This window comes from Arvicanthis niloticus, chromosome 26, assembly GCF_011762505.2.
Source record: "Arvicanthis niloticus isolate mArvNil1 chromosome 26, mArvNil1.pat.X, whole genome shotgun sequence".
In the NCBI taxonomy this organism is placed as follows: domain Eukaryota; kingdom Metazoa; phylum Chordata; class Mammalia; order Rodentia; family Muridae; genus Arvicanthis; species Arvicanthis niloticus.
In genome coordinates, this window is record NC_133434.1 from 5,432,638 (window position 1) to 5,455,540 (window position 22,903).

At 39.4% G+C, this 22,903-nt stretch overlaps 1 protein-coding gene and 1 pseudogene across 1 annotated transcript; one reads left to right on the forward strand and one right to left on the reverse strand.

The window, feature by feature from the left end:
• Nucleotides 1–419: 419 nt before the first annotated feature.
• Nucleotides 420–1,840, reverse strand: LOC143438783 (prostate and testis expressed protein 14-like). Its single transcript, XM_076924473.1, has 3 exons — nucleotides 1,780–1,840; nucleotides 1,012–1,125; nucleotides 420–544 (listed from the first exon to the last, which is right to left on the reverse strand). Exons 1-3 carry the CDS (start codon nucleotides 1,838–1,840, stop codon nucleotides 420–422), a joined length of 300 nt encoding a protein of 99 aa, XP_076780588.1.
• Nucleotides 1,841–7,841: 6,001 nt separating this feature from the next.
• Nucleotides 7,842–8,278, forward strand: LOC143438784 (trafficking protein particle complex subunit 2-like; annotated as a pseudogene).
• The last annotated feature ends 14,625 nt before the right edge of the window (nucleotides 8,279–22,903 follow it).

The following is a 22,903-nucleotide window of genomic DNA, read 5'->3' on the forward strand; positions in this document are numbered from 1 at the left end:
AATATTTAATACATCAGATATGTACTGGAACTAATGTTGACTAGCAACCTTGGCAGAAGAGGCATCAATAATCTGAAGGTTCATAAAGGGTGGGTGTGAGATCTGTCATATTCACTAATATAAAAACCAGTGTTGATACAGGTAACAGAAAAGGAATATGGACAGGTGTGGAAAATGTTGCTTCCTGATGGAAGGATGGAGGAAGCAAAGGAAGGAACAAGAATCTAAAAGGGGGAAGCACTGGGGAGTGGGAAGCAGAGAGTGTCTCTCTGTCCCTAGCTGAACTGCTGACAGATCAGCAGAGGATGCTGAGCTCAGGCTGATGTCAGGACTTGGGTGGTGCAGGGAACAGATGTGAGAGCACAGGGAAGGGGTAAGGACTCACCTGCAGTAGAATTGAGCAAGAAACAGCCTGGCTTCTAAAACTCATTGCAGTATGATTCATCATGGCAACATGAAAAATCCAGTGTTAGATTATAATGGTTGAAAGTCTTATTTAAGCAGAAGGAGGAACAATCTTGCATCCCCATGAGGATGTCAACACCTGCCCAAGAAGAAAAACAATCAACATGAACATCTGTGAAATCAGAGTCTAAGTAAATGAGGAGAGCCACCCTCCCCAGTGTAATCTATGCCAGCCATATTGAGATGACTGTAGTTACCATCAATCAATCTGTAATCTGGCCTGCAGGAAAGCCTCCTCTCCCCCAAATTGCTGGGTAGAATTTTACCGTTCAAACCCTCTCATCGCTGAATGTTTCCCAAGAGAGTTTTTCAAGACCCTGCAGAGACCACCACCACTCTCCCCCCACCCCCCCCCAAAAAAAACGTTTTTTCATCTGGCCAAGAACAGAAGACAACCAGTACCAAGTACTAAAGAGGCTTGTCCTGAGTTTACACAGAAACACAGTCCCCCACACAGTTTCTGCTTTGGCCCTAGGAGTGTACCAAGTGCTACTTCATTTGCCTGCAGCAAGCAGGACCACCCCGAGGTTGCACAGGCTGACTCACCTGAAGAAAGTACAAATATGCCACATTCCTGGTCATCTTTAGCCTCGCAGGTGGAGTTTCCTTTCTCACAAATGCCATCAGAGTTTAACAAGTCACACTGCAAACATCTCAGAGCTGAAAAGGCAAAAATCAAGGGTAAGAGAGTCACACATAGCCTAGATTCCAGCCAGAGCTGAGCCTGTAACTATAATCAATGAATAGGAAACAGTGACCGAGGAAAGAGTTGTATGAATACTGAGCTGACCCCTACAGGGTGGCACATGACCTTGGAACCTAAGAAAAGGTGAAGATGAAACAGGTTTCTCCACTTCAAATACTGTAAATGGACAGGGATGCAGGGCAGAAGACCAGAGCTGTGTTGTAGGAGCTTGAGCCTATCATCTATGAGCAGACAGGGGTTCCCCATCACCTCATTATCTGCATCCCGTCAAGGACCTTCCTGCATCATTCCCAATGCAAATATAGGCCTGTGCACAGGCCAGCTGGAGGAATTGAGAATATTAGCTTGTTAACACCTGAGAAGGAGAACTGAAGGACTTTGAGAAAGAACTCCAGGACCAGAGTTGTGACAAAGAAGACAAGGAATTAGAGAAGTCCCTACTGTGTATAAGAAAGAGCAAGGAAGAAAGGCAGTGTGAGAACATGGAGATAAAGTGTGTAGAGTCACTTATTAAAGTAGTCCAGTCTTGTATCTTACTCCTCACCTCCCAAAACCCAATATCCTTCGATAGACTGTCTGCCTGCTGACACCATCTGCCACGATCTCACCTTGCAGGAAGCCCACCACAAAGGAGAGGCCCAGCAGGAGGAGCAGGATATTCTTCCCCATGGCAGTGATTTCCCAGGTAAAGAGAGCAGCAGAGAGCTGGACAGATCACTCAAGCCTCAACTATGCATGCCTATATAAGAGCTGAGGCTAGAAGGGAAAGCCAATAGGATCCCAAGACAATGGGCTGAGCATATAGCCTGGGGGAAGCACGGATCCTACGTGCTTCACTGTCTACTCACTTCTACCCCACTAGACAATGGTTCAAATTCTTTTGGAGTCTTGTCTACATATTTATTTCACTAACTTTCCAATGGGGATTAATTGCTGTGACATTTTTGAGACTGGGTAACTGAAGAGCCTAGAGGGTGCTGCACACTAGGCTATGGCTTACACACAGAAGAAAACTATTAGCCTCAGCCTCTACACCCAGATTTTAAATTCCTGGACTTTGTGTGAGTGATATATACATCTAGGAATACATTTAATTGCTCAATAATTCACTGAAACCCAAATTGCAGGCTCTTGTTCATCGTCCATGCAGACTACAGTCATCTTCCTTGGGGCCAGATAGAAAGACAAGGAAACTACAGGGCCATATAAGGAAAGCATGGTAGGAAAACAGAATGTTCATTCAGGATCCAGTTCTTCAGTCATACTGATGGAGTCAGGAAGCTTAAAGCACCACTGATAAAACCAAAACTATACAGAGCCCATATTTGTTTTCTAGAAACCTCTCAAACAGGTGCAAAGACAAAAATAAACTGCTTTCTTAGTACCAAAGACATGTAACACTTCTCATATCTTCTCTCAATGCTGCTAAGTTGAAGGAATGCCTCTCATATAAAACTGCCTTTGGAGCCACCCAAATAGTATATACACCCATTGTAAATACAGAGAAGACTCTCCCTTGGGAAGCCCATAACCACACTTGGGTATTGTAGGATCACAGTCCTGTCATTTAAAGACAAGAAAATCATATGATGGCCTCCACTGTGCTGCTCTAGTCTCTGTCTCCTACAACATAACAGAAATTCCTATATGTGCTTCAGTTTTTCTGCCATTACAAATAAACTACACTGATGCCAACCCCAGAAACTACTGTTTGTTTTTAAGACTTGGTTTTTTTTTTTTGAGTTAGTTGATTGAATTGGGTTTGGTGTTTTGTTTGCTTGTTTTTAAGACAGGTCAATGGTAGCTATCTCTCCTACTCTTTCGAGTTGACTCTCCTAGCAATTTCATGATATCTTTAATCCTCCAAACTCACAGGCCCATCATGTTGCCTTTAGTATAATGTAATGCTCTCTGACTTCAAGGTCCAGTAATGGCCCCACTTCTTGTGGACATGGATCCTCTCTCTCTCTCTCTCTCTCTCTCTCTCTCTGAACAAAGCATATTTCTTAATTTCATGGCATCTCCTTCCCAAATATCTGTTCACTTTTTAACAGGTATGTCTTATTATTTGCTTCAACATTTCTTTAAGCCCATGTTCAATGGTTTCAGCTGAACTACATGGGGACAACAGAAATAGAGGATTTTAAAAAGAATTAATGAGAGCTAAAATTCAAAATCTATATATATGGAGCTTTTAAGAATAAAAATTAAATTAGAAAACAATTTATTAACTTTGAAAAATGTTGTTAGAGCCAGGTTTGGTGTCTCACTCAAACTTTTAGTACATTCTTGCTAAAGACACTTTGGAGGTCACCTAATTAATTAAGTACTGCTCAAGCTCACCTTCAAGAACCTCGACCAGAGCTGGGGAGATAGCTTAGACAGCAAACCTTTTGCCACACAAATTCAAGGACCTGAGTTCAGATTGCCAGAAAACACAGCAAAGTCTGGGTATGCCTGTGGAATTTTCATGCCATCACTCAGGGGTAGAGATGAGGGGATCCCTGGCTTGCAAGCAAGCTAGGGCTAGACAATCAAGGATCTCCAGGTTGGAAGAGAGACATTTTCTCAAAAATAAGGTGCCATTTACTTGAATAACAGAACATGAAAGTCACAAGTGGACCTTGAGATAGGAGGAAGGACATTATGTAAAGCAATACAAAATATGGAGTAAGACACATGATGAGTCTCTGATCTAACATACCTACCTGCATATATCTGTGCATGCATATATTTCTACACATGTACTCATGTATATACCATACCATACACATACAAAAAGAAACACACAACTCTAATAAACTACCTGTATTTTATACCTAATGTTTCAGCCTTGTACTCCATGAATGAGTGTGGCCTTCCCAGCCTTGAGCAGGCTAAACAGACCTTGAACACTTGCCTCAATAGGTCTTATCAACCTGGACAGAGACATCTGCCTTGGATGCAGTTGCGGGTTCCCATGGGAACTTAACTGTTTTGGCTTCCTGCGCTGACCCTGCTCTGCAACATACTCTAGCAGAAGCAGGGGATGTGTTTTGTGATTTTTCCCTTTATATATACTGTGCTTATTATTAAACTTGGAGCCTTGATTAGAACTTTGTCTTGGCTTCATTCTTCTCTCGCCCCCCCCCCACCTTTTTTCATTTCCAGCCCCCCTTCCAGGTAAACCCAGTTCTCCCATGGCTGATGGAAGAGTACAAATGAGTGTGTGTGCGCGCGCGCGCACACACACACACACACACACACAACTACACACATGCACACACATTCTGCATGTATGCACAAATGCATACCAGTGATAGCTGATTATGTAGTCATCCTGTTGTTAGTTTTTAAAGAAGTTTCACACTGATTTCCATATTGTCTGAGTGAACTTACATTCACACCAACAATTTGTAGGTGTCCTTTTCCTCTCCTGACACTTCTCTAACTTAGCCAACTACAACATCTTAAAGACCAACCTCTTCCATGCTTGGATTCAGAGACCATGCGTTAGCACTGCTGATATACTGGTGACTACCATCTCTAACAAGCAGATTGTGAGCTGTCAGATTTCTCATCTTTTTATGCTTTCTCTAACATAGGGTCCTTTCATAAAAAAGAATTTTCCTCTTCATGCCCTAGCTGCAAATATACAAAAACAAAATCTCCTGGATTTTGCAGCAGTTATCACAACCTAGTAAGAAATAGGTGACCTCAGGTCCAGATCCAGGGCTTTGAGTTGGCCCACCTTAACATCTACCCGATCTATGAGCTCCCAAAAGGCATGACAGCCTGTTCAACAGATCCAAAACTGCAGTATCTTCATGACACAAGACAACAACAGGATATCCAAGATGAGTCCCTGTGAGGATCCAGTATAGATAATGTAGCAGAAGCCAGAGGTCTTGAACCAGACCAATGACTCATTGCAATGAATATTTGCAAGTAAAGATGTGTAGACTATATGTGGACAAAAAAAGATGTGTGATACACTGCAGCTTATAAAACAAGATTTTTTTTATTAATTCTATCTTATTTTATTCTCTTTTGGGGAGAAGATTGCAAGGGCAAAGAGGGATGAGTGGGATTGGAGTGCATGATGTGAAATTTACAAACCAACAATAAAAAAAGAAACAATAAAAAAGCACCTATTTGGTGCTACATATTCTTACAGTACTCATTTGGACAAGGGGAATTTCACCTATATGGATATTAGAACTGTCTCATCATGCATCTGTTGGGAAGGCTACAATATCTACTAAAGTGGACCATCAACAATGCCTCAACTCCCTGACAGAAATGGTCCTTCAAACCTATACATTCTTTCATGTGCCTTTCTACAGGAGACCTGGTATTTCATTTCAAGGCCACAACCTCAGGAGAAGTAGAGGAAAATCTTCCCCCAAAATCAGAAAATATCAAACTATTCAAGAGGTTAAATCAAAATTTTATATAGAACTTGTGATAGCTATTCTTGGTTGCCAACCTGACTTCATCTGAAATTAACTCAGTCCCTGGTGGCTGGGTAGATCTGTGAAGGATTTTTTATAATTCAGTCATTTGAAGTGGGAAGACCTACTTTTAACCTGAATCTTTGGAGGCAGGAAGATTTTTAATCTTGGCCACACCTTCTGGGGTAGCCTATATAAAAGACATTTTAAAAAAGCTTTTGTTCTTTGCCTGCTTGCCCTCACTCTCACTGGCAAGTCCATTCATTCACTGGTATTACAGCCTACTTCTTTGGAATTCTGCTGTACATTGAAGACCAACTGAGACATCTAGCCTTGTGGCCTGAACAGCTACTGGACTCTTGAACCTTTCATTGGTAGATAGCCATTGTTTAACTACATGGACAACATCCTGTAAGCCACTCTACTAAGTCTCCATTCTGTAAGTTCTATAAGGTCAGTCTCTCAAGAGAATCCTGACTTCATGAACAGCACCATCCCTAGGAAGCTCTTCAGATTAGTTTGAGCTCTTTTAGTTCCCATAGTCACTCTGTTCTTATTTTTCATTCTTCTATGTGTCTTCAGCTCCTGCTTGTTTAACCTGCTGGCTTTCCACACTCACAGAAAGACACTCCCTTCCTTTAAAATATATACCTCAAGGCTTTTCGGCTTACAGCTCTTGTGACCCTATGTCAAGGCAATACCAACCAAAGCCCTCAAATATCCCTTCTCAGCTGGAATACAATACCAGAATAAATGAGACCTTTATCTTATCACTGACACCACAAGGAGAAATGTAGAGATGAAAAAAGGCTAAAACTCAAAGACTATATGCCTGTTGTCTAACAATCAAACTCTGACTCAGACAGCTTGGAGCCTAATATGATAACTTGTGATTCATCCTCTAAATAATTGAAATCTAATTCCTAATGCCCATAGATGCTGCTCCCCAAATGAGCAGACTCAGAAAATAACACATAATGTTATAAAATGTATTACACAAGAAATTTGTGAGATTCTAACTCCTTATCTGTTCAAATATCATTGAGATGAGACCAAGTAACCAATTCCTCTCCCCCTCCTTCTCTCTCTCTCTCTCTCTCTCTCTCTCTCTCTCTCTCTCTCTCTCTCTCTTACTCTGTATGTGTGTATGTGTGTGTATGTGTGTTGATCTTGTCTTCTTACAATGCATATCTTTTATTAAAGTTTCTATAAATTTGTGTCTGGTAAAGATTTTTACCAATGAAACTTGTCCCATTGTTCCTAGTACAATAGCAGACATCACACAGATCTCAAGACAGATCTTTCCCCATTCTGCTACCCATAGATACCTCAAATGTACTCCCTTCTCTGAAAAGGCAATGGCTAACAAGCTGCCCACAGACTAAAGTTTCTATCTTCCCTTCTGTGGAAAATTCATCCTCTAAGGGTTTGTGGTATTCCTTTGTCCCTAGATCTCCAAACAAAGGTACCGTTACCTTTCCACTTATAAACTCTGTGTTATGAAAGCAACTAACCTTAATGTTCTTTTTAAAAAGAATCAGCTCTCGTAACAGTCCTTGGAGCCCACAATGAATTTCCTCAATTCTATGGGTACATCTCTCCAGATTGGGAACCAACATTGTTCTCTGAATGTGTTCCCTTGAACAAAGCTATAGTCAGACAGAGGGTTACACATCTCCCTGCGATGGTCAAAGCATTGGGCTCACTGCATCCTGTTACCTGATTTCCTACCAAGTTATCTAGACACATCAGTTGGTAAGATCCCACATCAGCTGATGCTCAAGTCATATGTGTCTGCAGCTCTGTCTCTCTGACCCTCAGAGATGACTCTGCATATAGAATCCAGACTTACTATTTTCCCTAAAGGCATCAGAGACAGTCTGACTAGTAACTCATCACTCACATGGCTCAGGACCTCCCTGAGTCTTAGAAACAAAGAGCAAACAAGTCCTTGCTATCTGTCATGTGTGCCTGGACATTTCTCACAGTCCTTTCAATACTGGAGTCTATCTGTCCATTTATGGCATCAATCACTCTGCCAAAATATCTCTTCCCAATAGTTCAGTCTGCCACACTTTTCTGACATCATCTAGAACTGAAGGAACTTGAGATTTTCATAGACAATCTATTCATAGAAAATAAAACTGAGGGTTGACCTGTTCTCTGCCTTGAGCACGTCTTCTCCTGAACTAGAGGGAAGTCGACTTATGTGAAGAGCCATACATAGACAGAAGATAATGTCTGGAAGCTTCTACTTCATAATTGTTGGCCACCATGATAATCCAGTTTTTGAAAAGGGATTTTTTTGGTAGCTGGGAAAGCAGAATCCAAAGATGAATATCATCATCTAAACCAGTTCATAGTTCATGCCGTTCTGGACCTCGTTGATGAGAACATGTGGCTCTCCAACAACATGTACTTAAAAACTGTGGACAAATTCAATGAGTGGTTTGTCTCAGCATTTGTCACCACTGGGCACATGAGGTTCATCGTGCTTCACGACGTGAGGCACGAAGATGGCATCAAGAGCTTCTTCACTGATGTTTACGACTTATATATCAAGTTCTCCATGAATCCCTTCTATGAGCCCAGTTCTCCTATCCGATCAAGTGCATTCGAAGGAAAAGTTCAGTTCCTTGGGAAGAAACATCTTTTAAGCTAAATGCAGAAAACTTCAGAATCACAGTAGGGTTCGCTCAGGAGTGTGTGTATTGCAAACTCTACGTGTCTCAGCTTGCCTGTATATATATATATATGAGATATATAAATATCTCGTATATTTAGAAATCTCATCTTTTCATGTTATCACTATTAGTATTTTCCTGTGAACAATTATCAGTAATAGTGTATTTCAAAAATTAGTAAGCCTATAACTTTACTGATTAAGATAATTAAAACAATCTTAGATTCCTTTAAAAAAAAGAAAACTGAAAAAGTAATTCTAAAATGTCTTAACACTTTAAAATGAGCATTTTCACTTAAATCAATTGCTTTCACAAAGGTTGGTAGGATAGACACACAAAATTAGATAACCTTGTTTCCAGAGTAGAGTTAAATATAACAGTTTTTTGCCATGTAGAGTGTTATTACATTCTTTAAGGGAAGCTTTGGAGATGTATACAGTTGTTGGAAGTTACAAATAACAAATTCAAGAGAATAAAATAAATGAAGCAATCTTTAATATACAATCCTGCAGAAGGTCCCTGGCATACAGATTTGGCAAAGATGGCTGCTCGAATGCTGATTTGGTACACAAAAGTGGTTTTAAAATCCTCTGGTCAGAGAAATTCCTGTCCTCTCCTCATATAGATCCAAAGTACATTCACCACAGAGTCCCTGAATTCATGGCTTTAGATGTAATGAAATCAAAATGGTGCTCAGTGGATTGAGACCTCGGGTGACTTGATATGAAGGACAATAGGATAGTAGGAACAGGTGTCTTATGGAATCAGAAAGACAGTTCTGCATGACTAAATATGGCTCTATCAGGACAGGATCCACACTGGCTTCCCCATTTTGTAAATATAAGGCCAATCTATGAACTGACTGCTCTCTTCTTGTGTGCTACCCATGTCATTGACCTCAGTTTTATGTTTGTGCTGTTCTATGACCTCCTGATATATGATCAAAAAAATTATCATCTGAGCCTTGTTGGTGGCAAAATGCATAAAAGTCAATTATGACATTATCTTCTACCCTTAAGAAAAAAAAAACTGTATCTTCCATTCAGGATAAGTTGTTTTCTCAAAGCTAGATAGAAAAATAGGAAATATGGGGAGATGTGTTAAAGCATAAGAAAAATGGCTCCTTGGTTATAGTCTGCTTCCTATATAAAATAAAATAATCTCACACTCTGCAGGCTTCCTAGCAAATGTCAGTTATGCTGTGCTCCTTGAATCTCAGCTGAAAAGAGGCTCCAACATAAGAACAAAAGGATGGGGGACAGCAGATGTAATTCAGTTGGGAGGGTTCAATCCCAAGCACCACCTAGAACTGGGTGATAAAGCACACATGTAAAACCCAGCACTGAGTTAGTGGGTAGAAAACTTTAAGGTAATCATTGCTTACACAGCAGGCAGGAGGCCAGTCTGTGCTATATAAAACTCTACCTCAATAAATGAATAGAGATAAGTAGATAGAAGATAGATAGATAGATAGATAGATAGATAGATAGATCACAAATAGATTTTTAAAAAGAAGGAGAAACCAGCAGTCGGCATGCAAAAGTTGTGGAAAGCACCAAATATTTTGTCATAGATTATTTGTTTTCTGGTAGAGAAGAAAAGGGAACAGAATATCTATTGGAAGATGTAACTGCCAATTTTCATTAAAAAAAAAAAAAAAAAAAAAAAAAACCAACAACAGATCCAGCTTAGGGTTTCTATTGCTATGATGTAACACCATGATCAAAAAGCAAGTTGGGGGAAAATGTTTTATTGGGTTATACTTCCATATTGCTGTTCATTATGGAAAAAGTCAGGACAGGAACTCAAACAGGGCAGGAACTGTAGACATAGGCTAATGCAGAGGCCATGGAGGAATGCTTACTGGCTGGCTTCTCCTAGCTTGCTCAACCTGCTTTCTTATAGAACCCAGGACCTCCAGTCTAGGGACGGCACCACAAACAATGGCCAAGCCCTCTGTCAGCAATTGCTAATTAAGAAAATGCCTTACAGCTGGATTTTTTTTATTAGATCTTTCATTTACACTTCAGATGCCACCCCCTTTCCCCATTCCCCCCCTTAGAAAACCCCTATCCCATGCCCCCTTTTCCTTTTTGCATTTATACATTTTTTAAAAAATGTTAATCATACGCTTTATAAGTTTGGTATTGCTCAATCAGAGGTGTAACCCACTACCCAACCTAGATATATCTACTATCTTTGACTGGTGGAGATACATGAACATCTGCTTCCCTGTCTCCCCCCTCTATCTCTCTTTCATCACCTAGCTTCTCCTCTCCTTCTTCTTCTCCTCTTCTTACTCCTTTTCTTCCTCTCAGTACTCCTCCCACCTTAGCTCCTCCTACACATCACCCTTCCTGTTAAAAGGAAACTTTTCTCTCAAAATACAATTAGAGCATAATTATGCCAATTTGTACCAGTGAGGTACAAGATAGTCCTAATACCCAGTCCATCCTTTTGTTGACCTACCTGCACCATGCCCAGACCATCCTGCCAACCACGTGGGCCCAGTAAGAAAATGAGACTTTAATGCTTAGATTATCCAAAGGCTTATATATTTAGTAATGATCAATAACAAGATGCCCTTACAATCAGAGGTATAACCCAATACCCAGCCTAGATGTACCAACTACCATTGACTTCTACAGACAAGTGAACATCAGCCTCCATGTCTCCCTCTTTCATTCTCCATCTCTCTCTTAGCTCCTCCTTTTTCTTTTCCTCCTCCCTTACTCCTCTTCCTCCCTTTATTCCTCCCGCCGTATCTCCTCTTACACTGTGCTCCTTGAATCTCAGCTGGAAAAAAAAACCCTGACATATGAAGAAAAGGATGGGGAGAGAGAATGTAATTTAGAGTTCAATCCCCATCACCACATAGACTTGGGTGACAAAGTAAACATGTAACACCAGAACTGACTTAGATGCTAAAAAACAATAACTTCAAGGTGATTATTGGTTATACAGGAGGTAGGAGGGCAGCCTGGGCTACATAAAACTCTTCCTTAGTAAGTAAATAAATAAGTAAATACATAAATGAATAAATAAATAAATAAATAATTTCAGATTAATTCACAAGTATATAAAGTAAGAAGACAACAGCATTCAGCATGCAAAAGTTGCGGAAAACAAACATTTTTGGATAGATAATTTTTTCTGGTATAGATGAAAAATGGACAAAATATCTACTTTTCTTTCACTTTTTAAATATTGTGGATGACATTGGTGGATTTTCATATATTAAACTACATCCTTGGAAGGAAGCCTACTTGATCATGATGGATGATGTTTCTGATGTGTTCCTGGATTTGGTTTGCGAGTATTTTATGAGTATTTTTGCATCATAAGGGAAATTGGACTGAAATTGTCTTTTTCTTTGTTTGAGTCTTTATGTGGTTTAGGTATCAGGATGATTGTAGTCTCATAGAATGAGTTTGGAAATGTTTCTTCTATTTCTTTTTTGTGAATAGTTTGAGTTTTGTTGTTAGGTCTTCTTGTTTAGTAGAAATCTGTGTTGAAACTATCTGGCCTGGGGATTCTTTTATTGGAAGACTTTTAATTATTGCTTCTACTTCCTTAGAACTTACAGGACTATTTAGATAGCTTACATGATCCTGCTTTAATTTTGGTCAGTGGAAGTTACCAAGAAAATCATTAATTTTATTAGATTTTCCAATTTTATGGAGTACAGGCTTTTGACTTAGGATCTAATTACTTTTTTACATCCTAACTTTAATTACATCCAAACTGTTTTTTTCTCTGCTAATTTTCTTAATTTGGATACTGTCTCTCTTCCTTTTAGTTAGTTTGGCTAAGGATTTGTCTATCTTGTTGAGTTTTTTCAAAGAACCATCTGTTGGTTTCATTGTTTCTTTGAATTGTTCTCTTTGTTTCTAATATATTCATTTCAGCATTGAGTTTGATTATTTCCAGCCCTCTATTCCCCTTGGGTGTGTTTGCTTGTTTTTGTTCTAGAGATTCCAGGTATGCTGTTAAGTTGCTAATTATGAGATCTCCAGTTTCTTTAGGAAGGCATTTAATATTATGTGCCTTCATTTTCACTGAACTCTTAAAAAGTCTTTAATTGCTTCTTTGACCTGGTGGTCATTGAGTAGAGAGTTATTCAGTTTCTATGAATTTGTAGGCTTTTTGTTGATTAAAGCCCAGCTTTAATCCATGGTAATCTGATAACATAGAAGGGGGTTATTTCAATATTCTTGTACTTGTTGAGGCTTACTTTGTAAAGGACTATATGATCAATTTTGGAGAAGGTTCTATGAAGTGCTGAGAAAATGGAATATTCTTTTGTGTTTGAGTGAAATGTTTCTTTAGGTATCTATTAGGTCCATTTGATTCATGTCTGTCAGTTTTATTATTCCTTTTTTAGTTTCTGTTTTGATAACTTTGTACATTGGTAGGATCGGGTATTGAAGTATCTCATTATTAATACTGAGGTTCAATATGTGGTTTAAGCTTTGGCAATGTTTCTTTTATGAATGAGGGTACTCTCACATTTTGGGCATAGATGTTCAGAATTGACATGTAATTTTGATGGATTTTTTGATGTCTCCTTTAATGAGTATGAAGTATCCTCATCTGTTTTGATTACTTTTGGTTCAAAGTCTATTTTATTATATATTAGAATTGCTACTCCATCTTGTTTCTTGAGTTTATTTGCTTGGAAAACCTTTTTTTAGCATTTTACTGTGAGGTAATATCTATGTTGCTGAGGTGTGTTTCTTACATGCAGCTGAATGATAGATCTACTTTATGCATGCACTCTGTTAGTCTGTATCTTTTTATTGGGGAGACTGTTGATTTTGAGACACATTAATTATCAATGATAGTTAATCATTATCTTGATGGTGGTGGTAATGGTAGTGTGTGTTTATGATGACCTTCTTTTGGGTTTTGGTGATGTGAAATTATTTATTTCTTGTCTATGGTTGCCCTCTTTTTCTTGGAGTTTTCTTTGTAGTGTCTTCTGTAGAGCTGGACTAGTGGAAAAATATTGTTTAAATTTGTTTTGTCACAAAATATCTTGTTTTATCCATGTATGGTGATTGAAAGTTTTGCTGAGTATAATAGTCTGGGGTGATATCTGTTGTTTTCTATGGTCTTCAAGTCATCTACCTAGTCCCTTCTGGCTTTTAGAATCTTTTTTTGTGAAATCAGGTATAATTCTGATAAGCCTGCCTTCATGTGCTACTTTGCATTTTTCCCTTTCAGATTTTAATATTCTACCTTTGTTCTGTACATTTAGTGTTTTGATTGTTATGTGTTGGGAAGATCTTTTTTAGTCAACTCTATTTATTGTTTTGTAAGCTTCTTGTATGTTTATAGGTGTCTCTTTAGGTTAGGGAAATTTTCTTTCATGATTTTGATGAAGATATTTTTCTGGGGCTTTGAGATAGGAGTCTTCTACTTCTATTCCTATTATTCTTAGGTTTGGTCTTTTCAAAATCTCTCAAATTTCCTGGATTTTTTTTTTTGTGTTAGAAACTTTCTAGATTGAGCATTTTCTTTAATGATGTATTTTATTCCTTTGTGTCTTTTACACCTGAGATTCTCTCTTTCATTTCTGTTGGTGACATATGTGTCTGTAGTTTGTCTTCCCTTTCCTAGGTTCTCCACATCCACAATTGCCTCTGTTTGTGTTTTCTTTATTGTTTCTATTTCCATTTTTCGGTCTTGAACATATTTCTTCATTTTCTTTATCTGTTTGATTGTAGTTTTCTATATTTCTTTAAAAGATTTATTTGTTTCCCATTTAAAGGCCTCTACTGTTCAATTGTATTTTTTCTATATTTCTTTAAAGGATTTATGAATTTTCTCTTTAAAGACTTTTATCATCTTCATAAGATTAGATTTAAAGTCATCTTCTTGTGTTTTTGTGTGTTATCCAGGATATTTAGGGCTTGTTGTAGTAGGATAGGTGAGTTCTTATGGTGCCATATTGTCTTGCCTTTTGTTGTTTGTGTTTTTATGCTGGCCTTCAGCTATCTAGTTGCACATGGTGTTGGCAGGCCTGGTAGTCTCTGATTGCAGCAGGCCTCTGGGATTGCAGGTAGAGTTGGTGGTCCCTGATAAAGTAGTTCTCTGGGATTGCAGATAGAGTTTGTTTTCACTGATGGCAACAGGTCTCTGGTAATTCAGGCAGAGTTAGTAGTCTCTGATGACAGTAGGCTTCTCAGATTGCAGGCAGAGCTGGTTTGTCCAGTGTGGCAGTAGGGTTTTACTACTACTAAAAGATGATACTACTCCCTGGTGACTGTAGTCTAATGGAATTGCAGGTTTTGGTGTGTAGCCTAAGACAGAGTGCAGACATGACAGGGCAATCCTCATGGCTGATGGGACTGCTGGAGGAACCAGTAGGCAGGGAATTGCAGTGTGGTGATCTCACCTGATAGTCCTGGGTAGCAGCAGAACTCGAGGGTTGCAGGCAGAACTTTGATCTAGGGAATAAAGTTCAGAAGAGACAGGCAGGACTCGCTGCTTGTGATCTTTGATGGCCGCGGGCCTCAAGGATTGCATCTCGAAGTGTGGACTGGAAGTACTATATAATTCTTAAAAACTGGAATGCGAAGTTTTAGTCTTTTTGAAAGCCGCTATTGCAAACTGTGAAGAATAAATAAGAAATGCAAGTTAGTAGTCAGACAATCAAATTCATGGTCATGTTAGCTACTAGTTTAGTTAATTACAGTAAATGTTTTGAAGGTAAATCAAATAGTAAATAGCTAAGAACAAATAGCATCTGACAATTCAGATATATTATAGAAAGCTGATCTTCAAAAACCACAGAGATTCACAGGAATCTATCATTTAGAGATATTTTATTATTAAAAGATCTTTTTTGACAATGAGTCACGTCTGCTCCTTTGAGTACTCCCAGCACATGTCAAAGAAAATTTGAGCATCAAAGAACCTCCATATGGAGCTTGCTTTATATGTGGCAAGCTGCCACAGGGCAAAAAGCTAACCTTGCTTCAACTGTAGACAACGATCTGTTGAAATGGATTAAAACAGATGCAGGACTTTGATTGCTGAATTTTGCTAATACAAGGCAAGTAGTCCTTAATAATTCCTGCTTCACAAAAACTCTGTCAGATATATATGTCCAGAATGCTGAAGACAGAATGGTCCAACATTATAGAGATAATTTTGAAAGACTGTCCAGACAACCAATTTTCTTTATTATGTGTATAATTTTGGAGGCTGCTTTCCTGCTACCTGCACATTCTGGTGATTTTTTTTTTATCACTTCTCAAGTCTTTTATTGGATTGAAGACTAAATAGTTCTAGTCTTATAATTAAATTTATTTTTTTTTTTAGGATTTAGAAAGATGTTTTTAGGTTAGTAATGCAAATTTACTTAGGTACAGAACTCTAAACTCACCAAGATAGGATAGATAATAGAGTGTGTTGTCTACAATTCTCAAATATATATGGACTAGACATTAAATTGTAATTCTTAGCTGATAGTCTTCATCATTCTCGTTATATTGTATAGAGATTATAATTATAGGAGAAAGAGCCTTTTATTGGACAAAAGGGGGAAATGTAGGCATAATGTTTATGTGCATGTTGTAAATGTTATTCTTGTGCTATTCAAATGCTGATTTATCTGTCCTCATACATACATACATATATATATATATATATATATATATATATATGTGTGTGTGTGTGTGTGTGTGTGTGTGTGTGTGTGTGTGTGTTCTGTTGCAAGGTAGGATATAGTTACAAGCAATGCAGTGGACAGCAATGTTCGCATTTTATAGATTTAACATGTACTCTGCTGCAAAATATGAAAAAATTTCAAGCAATTTCAACTTGAAAACTGTAGAGTTTCCTATGATAATGATAAACAGCAAAATCTTTCTAAAATTCAAGATTAATGCATAATATTAAGAGGTAGCAGAACTGTGGACAATAGAGGCAGTTAGAAGGATATTGGTCACAAGATGTGCCTTTGGGGCCATCTGACTCACTTCCTGTCCTGTGTCAGTGTCCTGGTCATTCTTCTGCAAGCTATGAGTCAAACATATCTATTCACTACAGCCTCCCCAGAATGGTGAAGGGAATCTCTTTCCTTGCATTTTTTTGCTTTGGTCACATCCATAAGAAATTATCTAACATAGCCCCTAAGTAAAATATTTTTTTATTATTATTTTCTAGACAGCCCGGCAGAAACTACATCACTAAAAACTGAAGCTTAAGCAAGTGTAGGTATGAGCTCTGTCATAGTCACTGTTGGAAAACCAATCTCATGGCAATGCTTACTGAACATCTCATTTGTATAATGAAGAAAAGAAGTCAGAGATTGTTTTACAAATCAGTCAACAAAAGAAGCATGGAAGAAGAAAAGGAATGAAAACTGAAGCTGGAAAAGGGGAAGCATGGAGTGTGTTGGGAGACAGAGAGTATCTCTCTATCTCCTACTGAGCTGGTGAAGTATTAACACCCATTTGTTAGTCCAGGCATGTCAGGACTTGGACAGTGCTGGAAAATTTGACCCTTTATAGCCGCAATACAGAAGTAGAAGTATACTGACTAGTTTTATGTCAACTTGACACAAGCTAGAGCTATTAGAGTGAATGGAGGAGCAATTGAGAAAATGGTTCCATATGATCTGGCTATATGGCATTTTCTTCAATAGTGATCCATGGGAGAGTGACCAGACCATTACAGATAGTGTCATCTTTGAGTTGGTCATCTCATTTTGTATAAGAAATCATCTGAGCAAGCAAAGAGGAGCAAGTCAGTAAGAAGCAGCCCTCCATGTCTTGCTCATCAGCTCCTGCCTCCCAGTTCCTGTTCTCACTGCTTTTGATGACAAACTATTATATGGACCTGTGAGCGAAATAAATTTTTCCCCCAAAAGTTTCTTTTGGTCACAGTGTTCCATCACAGCAATAATAACCCAATATAAGACAACAGAAGAAGGCACAGGGCTCACCTAAACTAGAACAGGACAAGAAAAGTCTTTTCTTGAAGTCTGTTACAGAAATTTTTGTTATGACAACATATAAAGTCCTTTATCATATTCCACTATGCATTTGTGTCAATAAAGCACACTAGCACATCCCTGAACAGCATAGTGGAGTTCACTGAATGACAAAGAAGAAGGACAAGAGAAAAATCCTAAATATCTGTAGAAAGAATCAATGAGTCAGTAAATGAACAGAGTCAGGCTCACAGGTGAAAGGTCCACCATCCATATTGAAATGACAAAAGTGACCTCTTTGGATTATCAGGGCTTCACCCTTAATCTAGCCCAGTTCCCAAGGGTGCAGAGTAGAAGTTTAGAGTCTAAATCCTGACAACTCTGAGAATGTTCACCTACAAGACCCCTGAGGACCAGTCAGAGACCCTTAAAGATGCATTTTCTTTTTCCTCTACAGAGAAGTTTTGGGTTGACCTAAAGTCAGCGACTAACAAAAGTAGACAAGACTATGTCTACATAAAAATTTATCCATTCACACTCTTTGCTTTTACCCCCAGGCCCTAGACAGGGCCGCCTCCCTCAAGATAAGTGATTATCTTGAAACCTTCCAGGTTGTCTTTACATGTGTGGACTCCCCACTGAAGGGACACTTGCAATGTCCATCAGGGTGAGCATGAATCTGACAGGCCTAGTACTTCTCCCCAATTTTCTACCATAAAACTACTCCATTACATTGCATTGCATTAGGATTACATTTCTAAAGCTAGCCCCAAAGGTCCATTCTCTTATTTGTCCAATCTCCCCTTGTGAGGGATTGTGAGGGTCAGTAATCAAACTATTAAAGTCTAGCAAACAAAAGTCACCATTGGATCACCTAATTAAGACCCTCAATTAATATTAAACACCTCATCCTGACATGGGTTTTCCCATTTTTCCTTTATAAACTATCATTTTACTGTGTGTTACATCTGTCTGCTCTCTATCTAAAGGCAGTTTTTTGCCTCTGCCCCAGGACAAACACCCCTGACCCCTCTCCCTTGCCCCCCTTTCCACTCTCCATTGTTTTTCCCCCTCTTCTTCTTCTATCTGATAGTCCTTCCCACTATTCCCTGCTATTTGTCCGTCTGGAACAAATCTCTTTCATGCTGAGAACTTAGTCTGAGATCTTTGTCTTGTATACTCTGAACTGACATTTTTCCTTTTACTTACAAACTTAGAAGAATTCAACAGATCACATTGGATACTTGTAAAAGCTGCAAAACAGAAGCAAGTATAATGGACTTATTCAGGGCCCAGCCTCAAGCATCATGTAGAAGCTAAACCTGTGGCTCTGATCAAAGAATAAGACACAATGGTCAACGAAGTATCTGTTGCATGTAGAGTTGACCCTTACAGGGTTCCCCATGATGGTTTGAGGAGAGCCAGAGGGTTTCCTACCCTAAATCCTGGGGAAGGACAGACTATAGGGAGTAAGAGAAAAACTGATACAGGGATATTATCCTAAGGACTACAAAAACCCTCCTATTCTTTCATTGTCATCATCCTGTCAAGAACCTTCCTTCCAGTTTTCAACCCAAACTTAGGTCCATGACCAAGGAAGCTAAAGAAATTTTAAAAAAAAATTAGAATGGGAAGTAAAAGAGAGGATGAGATGGAAGGTGAGGAACTTGAGGACAAGGAAGAGGAAAGGGAAACAATGTTGTTTACAGCAGAGGAAAGGTGACAAAGGGGGTAGAGAGGTGTGGGAATAAAGAGCACAAGGATCATTGTTTAGGGAGTCAGGTCTTATCTTCTGCTCCTCACATTTGCAAAGAACAACCCACTGTATCATCAATGTGTCTGACCACCAGCAGCAGCTCTTATCATCTACCTGGATCTGAATTTGCAAGAAGCCTGCTAGCAAAGAGAGGTCTAGTAGGAGCCAAAGGAGATACACCACATGGCAGTTGGACCCTAGGGTAAGTAAGCAGTAGAAGACAGGACAGAGCTTATGGCCAGCCTTACGTGGTCCTAAAACTACAAAAGTTCAGGCAGGGAGGGAGGTCCACTAGGATTCCAGGTCAGGACCTGAGTGGATAGCCTCAAGGAAGTAAGTCTATGTGCTAATTATCCTATATTTCTAACTAGCTGTAGCCCCCTTCACTCCCACAACATTCTGGCTTTCTTCCCGCAAATGTTTTCATTTTTTTCTAATTTTAAAGTGAGGATTTATGGCTATGAGACTAAAAGAATTCTTAGATCTGGTACCTGATGAGCATGGCAGGTACTTCACACTGTACCCTGATTTTCCAACTGTGGGAAGCCATGGCAAGGCCTTACTCTTGTCAAACACTCACCCTTGGCTCTCCTATCTACTATTCTTTCTGCTTACCTTCCATGATTTACTTGTCAGTTATCAGAACTTCAAACAAGGCCTCATAGCAACCCACCTTAGTAACCCTTCCTCCTGATCTTTAGATTTAGCCAACATCCTGCTAAATAGATGTTTTTAGAACCCCTGGTAACGGCAAGGCTTTGTAATAACTCAGACCCCACAGATGCAGCTAACTTCTTCTATCTGCAAAGCCCTCTTTCCTTTCCTACCCTTCTCCACATTTTGTTTTCGGAGTATATAACCTGTGTGAACAATAAAATCTTTTTTTAAATTTATTTATTAGATATTTTATTTACACTTCAGATGCTATCCCCTTTCCCCATTCCCCCCCTTAGAAAGCCCCTATCCCATGCCCCCTTTTTCTTTTTTGCATTTATACATTTAAAAAAATGTTAATCATAGGCTTTATAAGTTTGGTATTGTTCAATCAGAGGTGTAACCCACTACCCAACCTAGATATAACAACTATCTTTGACTGGTGGAGATACATGAACATCTGCCTCCCTGTCTCCCCCCCCCCCTTTCATCACCTAGCTTCTCCTCTCCTTCTTCTCCTCTTCTTACTCCTTTTCTTCCTCTCAGTACTCCTCCTACCTTAGCTCCTCCTACACATCACCCTTCCTATTAAAATGAAACTTTTCTCACAAAATACAATTAGAGCATAATTATGCCAATTTGTGCCAGTGAGGTACAAGATAGTCCTAACATCCAGTCCATCCTTTTGTTGACTAACCAGCACCTCTGTCGTCTATCCTAACTAAAACATTTAGTTCTGAACCTGGCTTTAGGATGAATGTCAGCCGACGACAATCCACTCAAATCTTTTCTCTCAAGGTAAATAGCTATAAGTTTTCAACCCCGTCAGAAATCCAGAATGACTAGGTTAACTATAATTGTGGGAAGCACAAAGCATAGCTTCTAAAACTTAGCCAATTTATAGAGACCTCTGAACTCCTGGACACTCGCTCTACTTCAAAACGTTGGACCATCTGTTCTTCTGCCTTCTGGCCCAGGATCATCTGACAGACCTTAGTGCTGCAGAATTATTAAGGGCTGATTACTCTGTCTAGGCAGATATAATCAGTCGACTATTCTGCAAGTGTGTCCTTTTCTGGACAGTAATTTGTCTGTAGAAGGACAGAGGCAATTCTTGCCTGGTGGCTGTCACCACAACTGGAGTAACTCCAAAGATACTCAATTTCTTCTTAGAATTCAATATAGGAAGCTGTCCAGAGCAGACAGGTCTCTAATGAAAATGAACATTAATACAGAAATGTTTGTCATGTCAATTCTAAGGATTTCTGATGTTTTGAAAACCAAATATCCATGTGAGGTAATCTGGACTGTTGCCTATTAACTCCACTCAGCTATTTCTAAATAAAACATAGAGAACACCTTTATAATAAACTCCAAGGCATGAATTTGCTATAGTCCCTTAACTCACATGCTTACCATCTCAAATCAGTTAAAAAAATTAAAAAAGGACTGGGTCTAAGCTTTGTATTCCTAAATGTGTTATACTGGTACAATGCCTATGAGAGTAACAATATTCATCTCACTCTTATATCACTAAGAAGCTCATGCCAATGAAAACCTTAAAATTTGTAATCAAAGTAAATTGGTGCCATTTAAGAATTTATATCTTCACCTTGATATTAATTATACAGATTTCTACTAATAGGTTATGGCTATGCAATTAACCTCTAGCTAATCCTCTCTATTCCGACAAAACCACTACTTTTCCCTAGAAAGACAGTCCAACATTTACCACCTTAGTCCCCATGCCCAGGGAATAGGGCGCTGACTCATCATTAGCTTCTTCAAGCTGATTATGGGCGTTGAGATATTAGAAGAGGAGTGGGGGGGAGAGCAAATTGACAATCCTCTGATGCTGCGTCTTCACTGCCTCCAGATGGAATTCACGGACCTCAGAGGTTTGAGCAGGTCTGCCCAGCTTGCTTGTTGAGTAGATACACCAAGGCTGATCATTCTGCAATATACAATTCTCAAAACAAATTTTAGTATCAAGATAGTTTTTTTTTTTAAGAGGGCTGACATTTTATTAAGAATGTTGGTTCTAACCGCTTTTCTATTTTCCCCCTCTTTTATTGGATATAATATTTACTTTTCAAATTTTATCCCCTTACAGCATTCCCCCCACCTCCCAGGAACCCCTTATCCCATCCCCCCTCCTCCTGCTTCTATGAGGGTGTTTACCCACCTACTCCCAATCCCCCTCCCCACCCTCAGATTCCCCCACTCCCCCCAGTGCTCAGCCTTCAAGGTACCAATGACCTTGTCTCCCACCTATGCCCAACAAGGCCATCTTCCCCTACATGTACAGCTGGAGTCATGTGGCTCTCTGTATGTGCTCCTAGGCTGGTGGTTTAAACCCTGGGGAGCTCTGGCTGGTTGGCATTGTTGCTCTCCTCATGGGGCCACCAGCCCTTAAGGTTCCTTCAGTTTACTCTCTAACTTCTCCATTGGGAACCTTTGATCAGATTAATGGATAGCTGTGAGTATCTGTCTCTGGGTATGTCAGACTCTGGGGACCTCTAAGGAGACAGCCTTATCAGGCTGCTGTCAGCTTTCCCATCCTGACATCCCTATCATCGTCTATTTTTGGTGACTCCCCATGGAATGAATACCCAGATGGAATGGTCTCCATACAACCCCCACTTTAGATTCTGTCCCACACTTTGTCTCCATATTTGCTCCCTTGAGTATTTAGTTACTCCTTCTAAGAAAGACCTAGGCATCCTCACTTGTTCTTTCTTCTTCATGAGCTTCATGTCGTCTGGTAGTTGAATCTTTGTTGTTTCAAAATTTGGGCTAATCTCCGCTTATCAGTGAGTAAATACCATGTGTGTTCTTTTGTGATTGGGTTACCTCACTCAGGATGATATTTTCTAGTTCCATCCATTTACCTAAGAATTTCTCGAATTCATTATTTTTAATAGCTGAGTAATATTCCATTGTGTAAATGTACCACATTTTTTGTATCCATTCCTCTGTTGAAGGGCATCTGGGTTCTTTCCAGATTCTGGCTATTATAAATAAGGCTGCTATGAACATAGTGGAGCATATGTCTTTGTTATTTGTTGGGGCATTTTCTGGGTATATGCCCAGGAGTGGTGTTGGGGTCCACACTAGCCCCACGTTCGGGAGGCAAAAATAAATGTTGCAGCCTAGGCAAAATGTTGAGGCCTGGGCCGACCCACGTTTGGGTGGCCACTGTATCCCAGCCCAAGCTGATGCTCTGGTCTGCGGGTCGGGGTTCAGTAAGGGCGAGGGTGA

Coding starts and splice junctions, on each gene's coding strand:
- LOC143438783 (XM_076924473.1), bottom strand. CDS start 1,840: ATGGGGAAGAATATCCTGCTCCTCCTGCTGGGCCTCTCCTTTGTGGTG. Junction 1,126..1,779: donor TGTGGTGGGCTTCCTGCAAG/GTGAGATCGTGG, acceptor TTGCCTTTTCAG/CTCTGAGATGTTTGCAGTGT. Junction 545..1,011: donor CATATTTGTACTTTCTTCAG/GTGAGTCAGCCT, acceptor CTTCTTGGGCAG/GTGTTGACATCCTCATGGGG.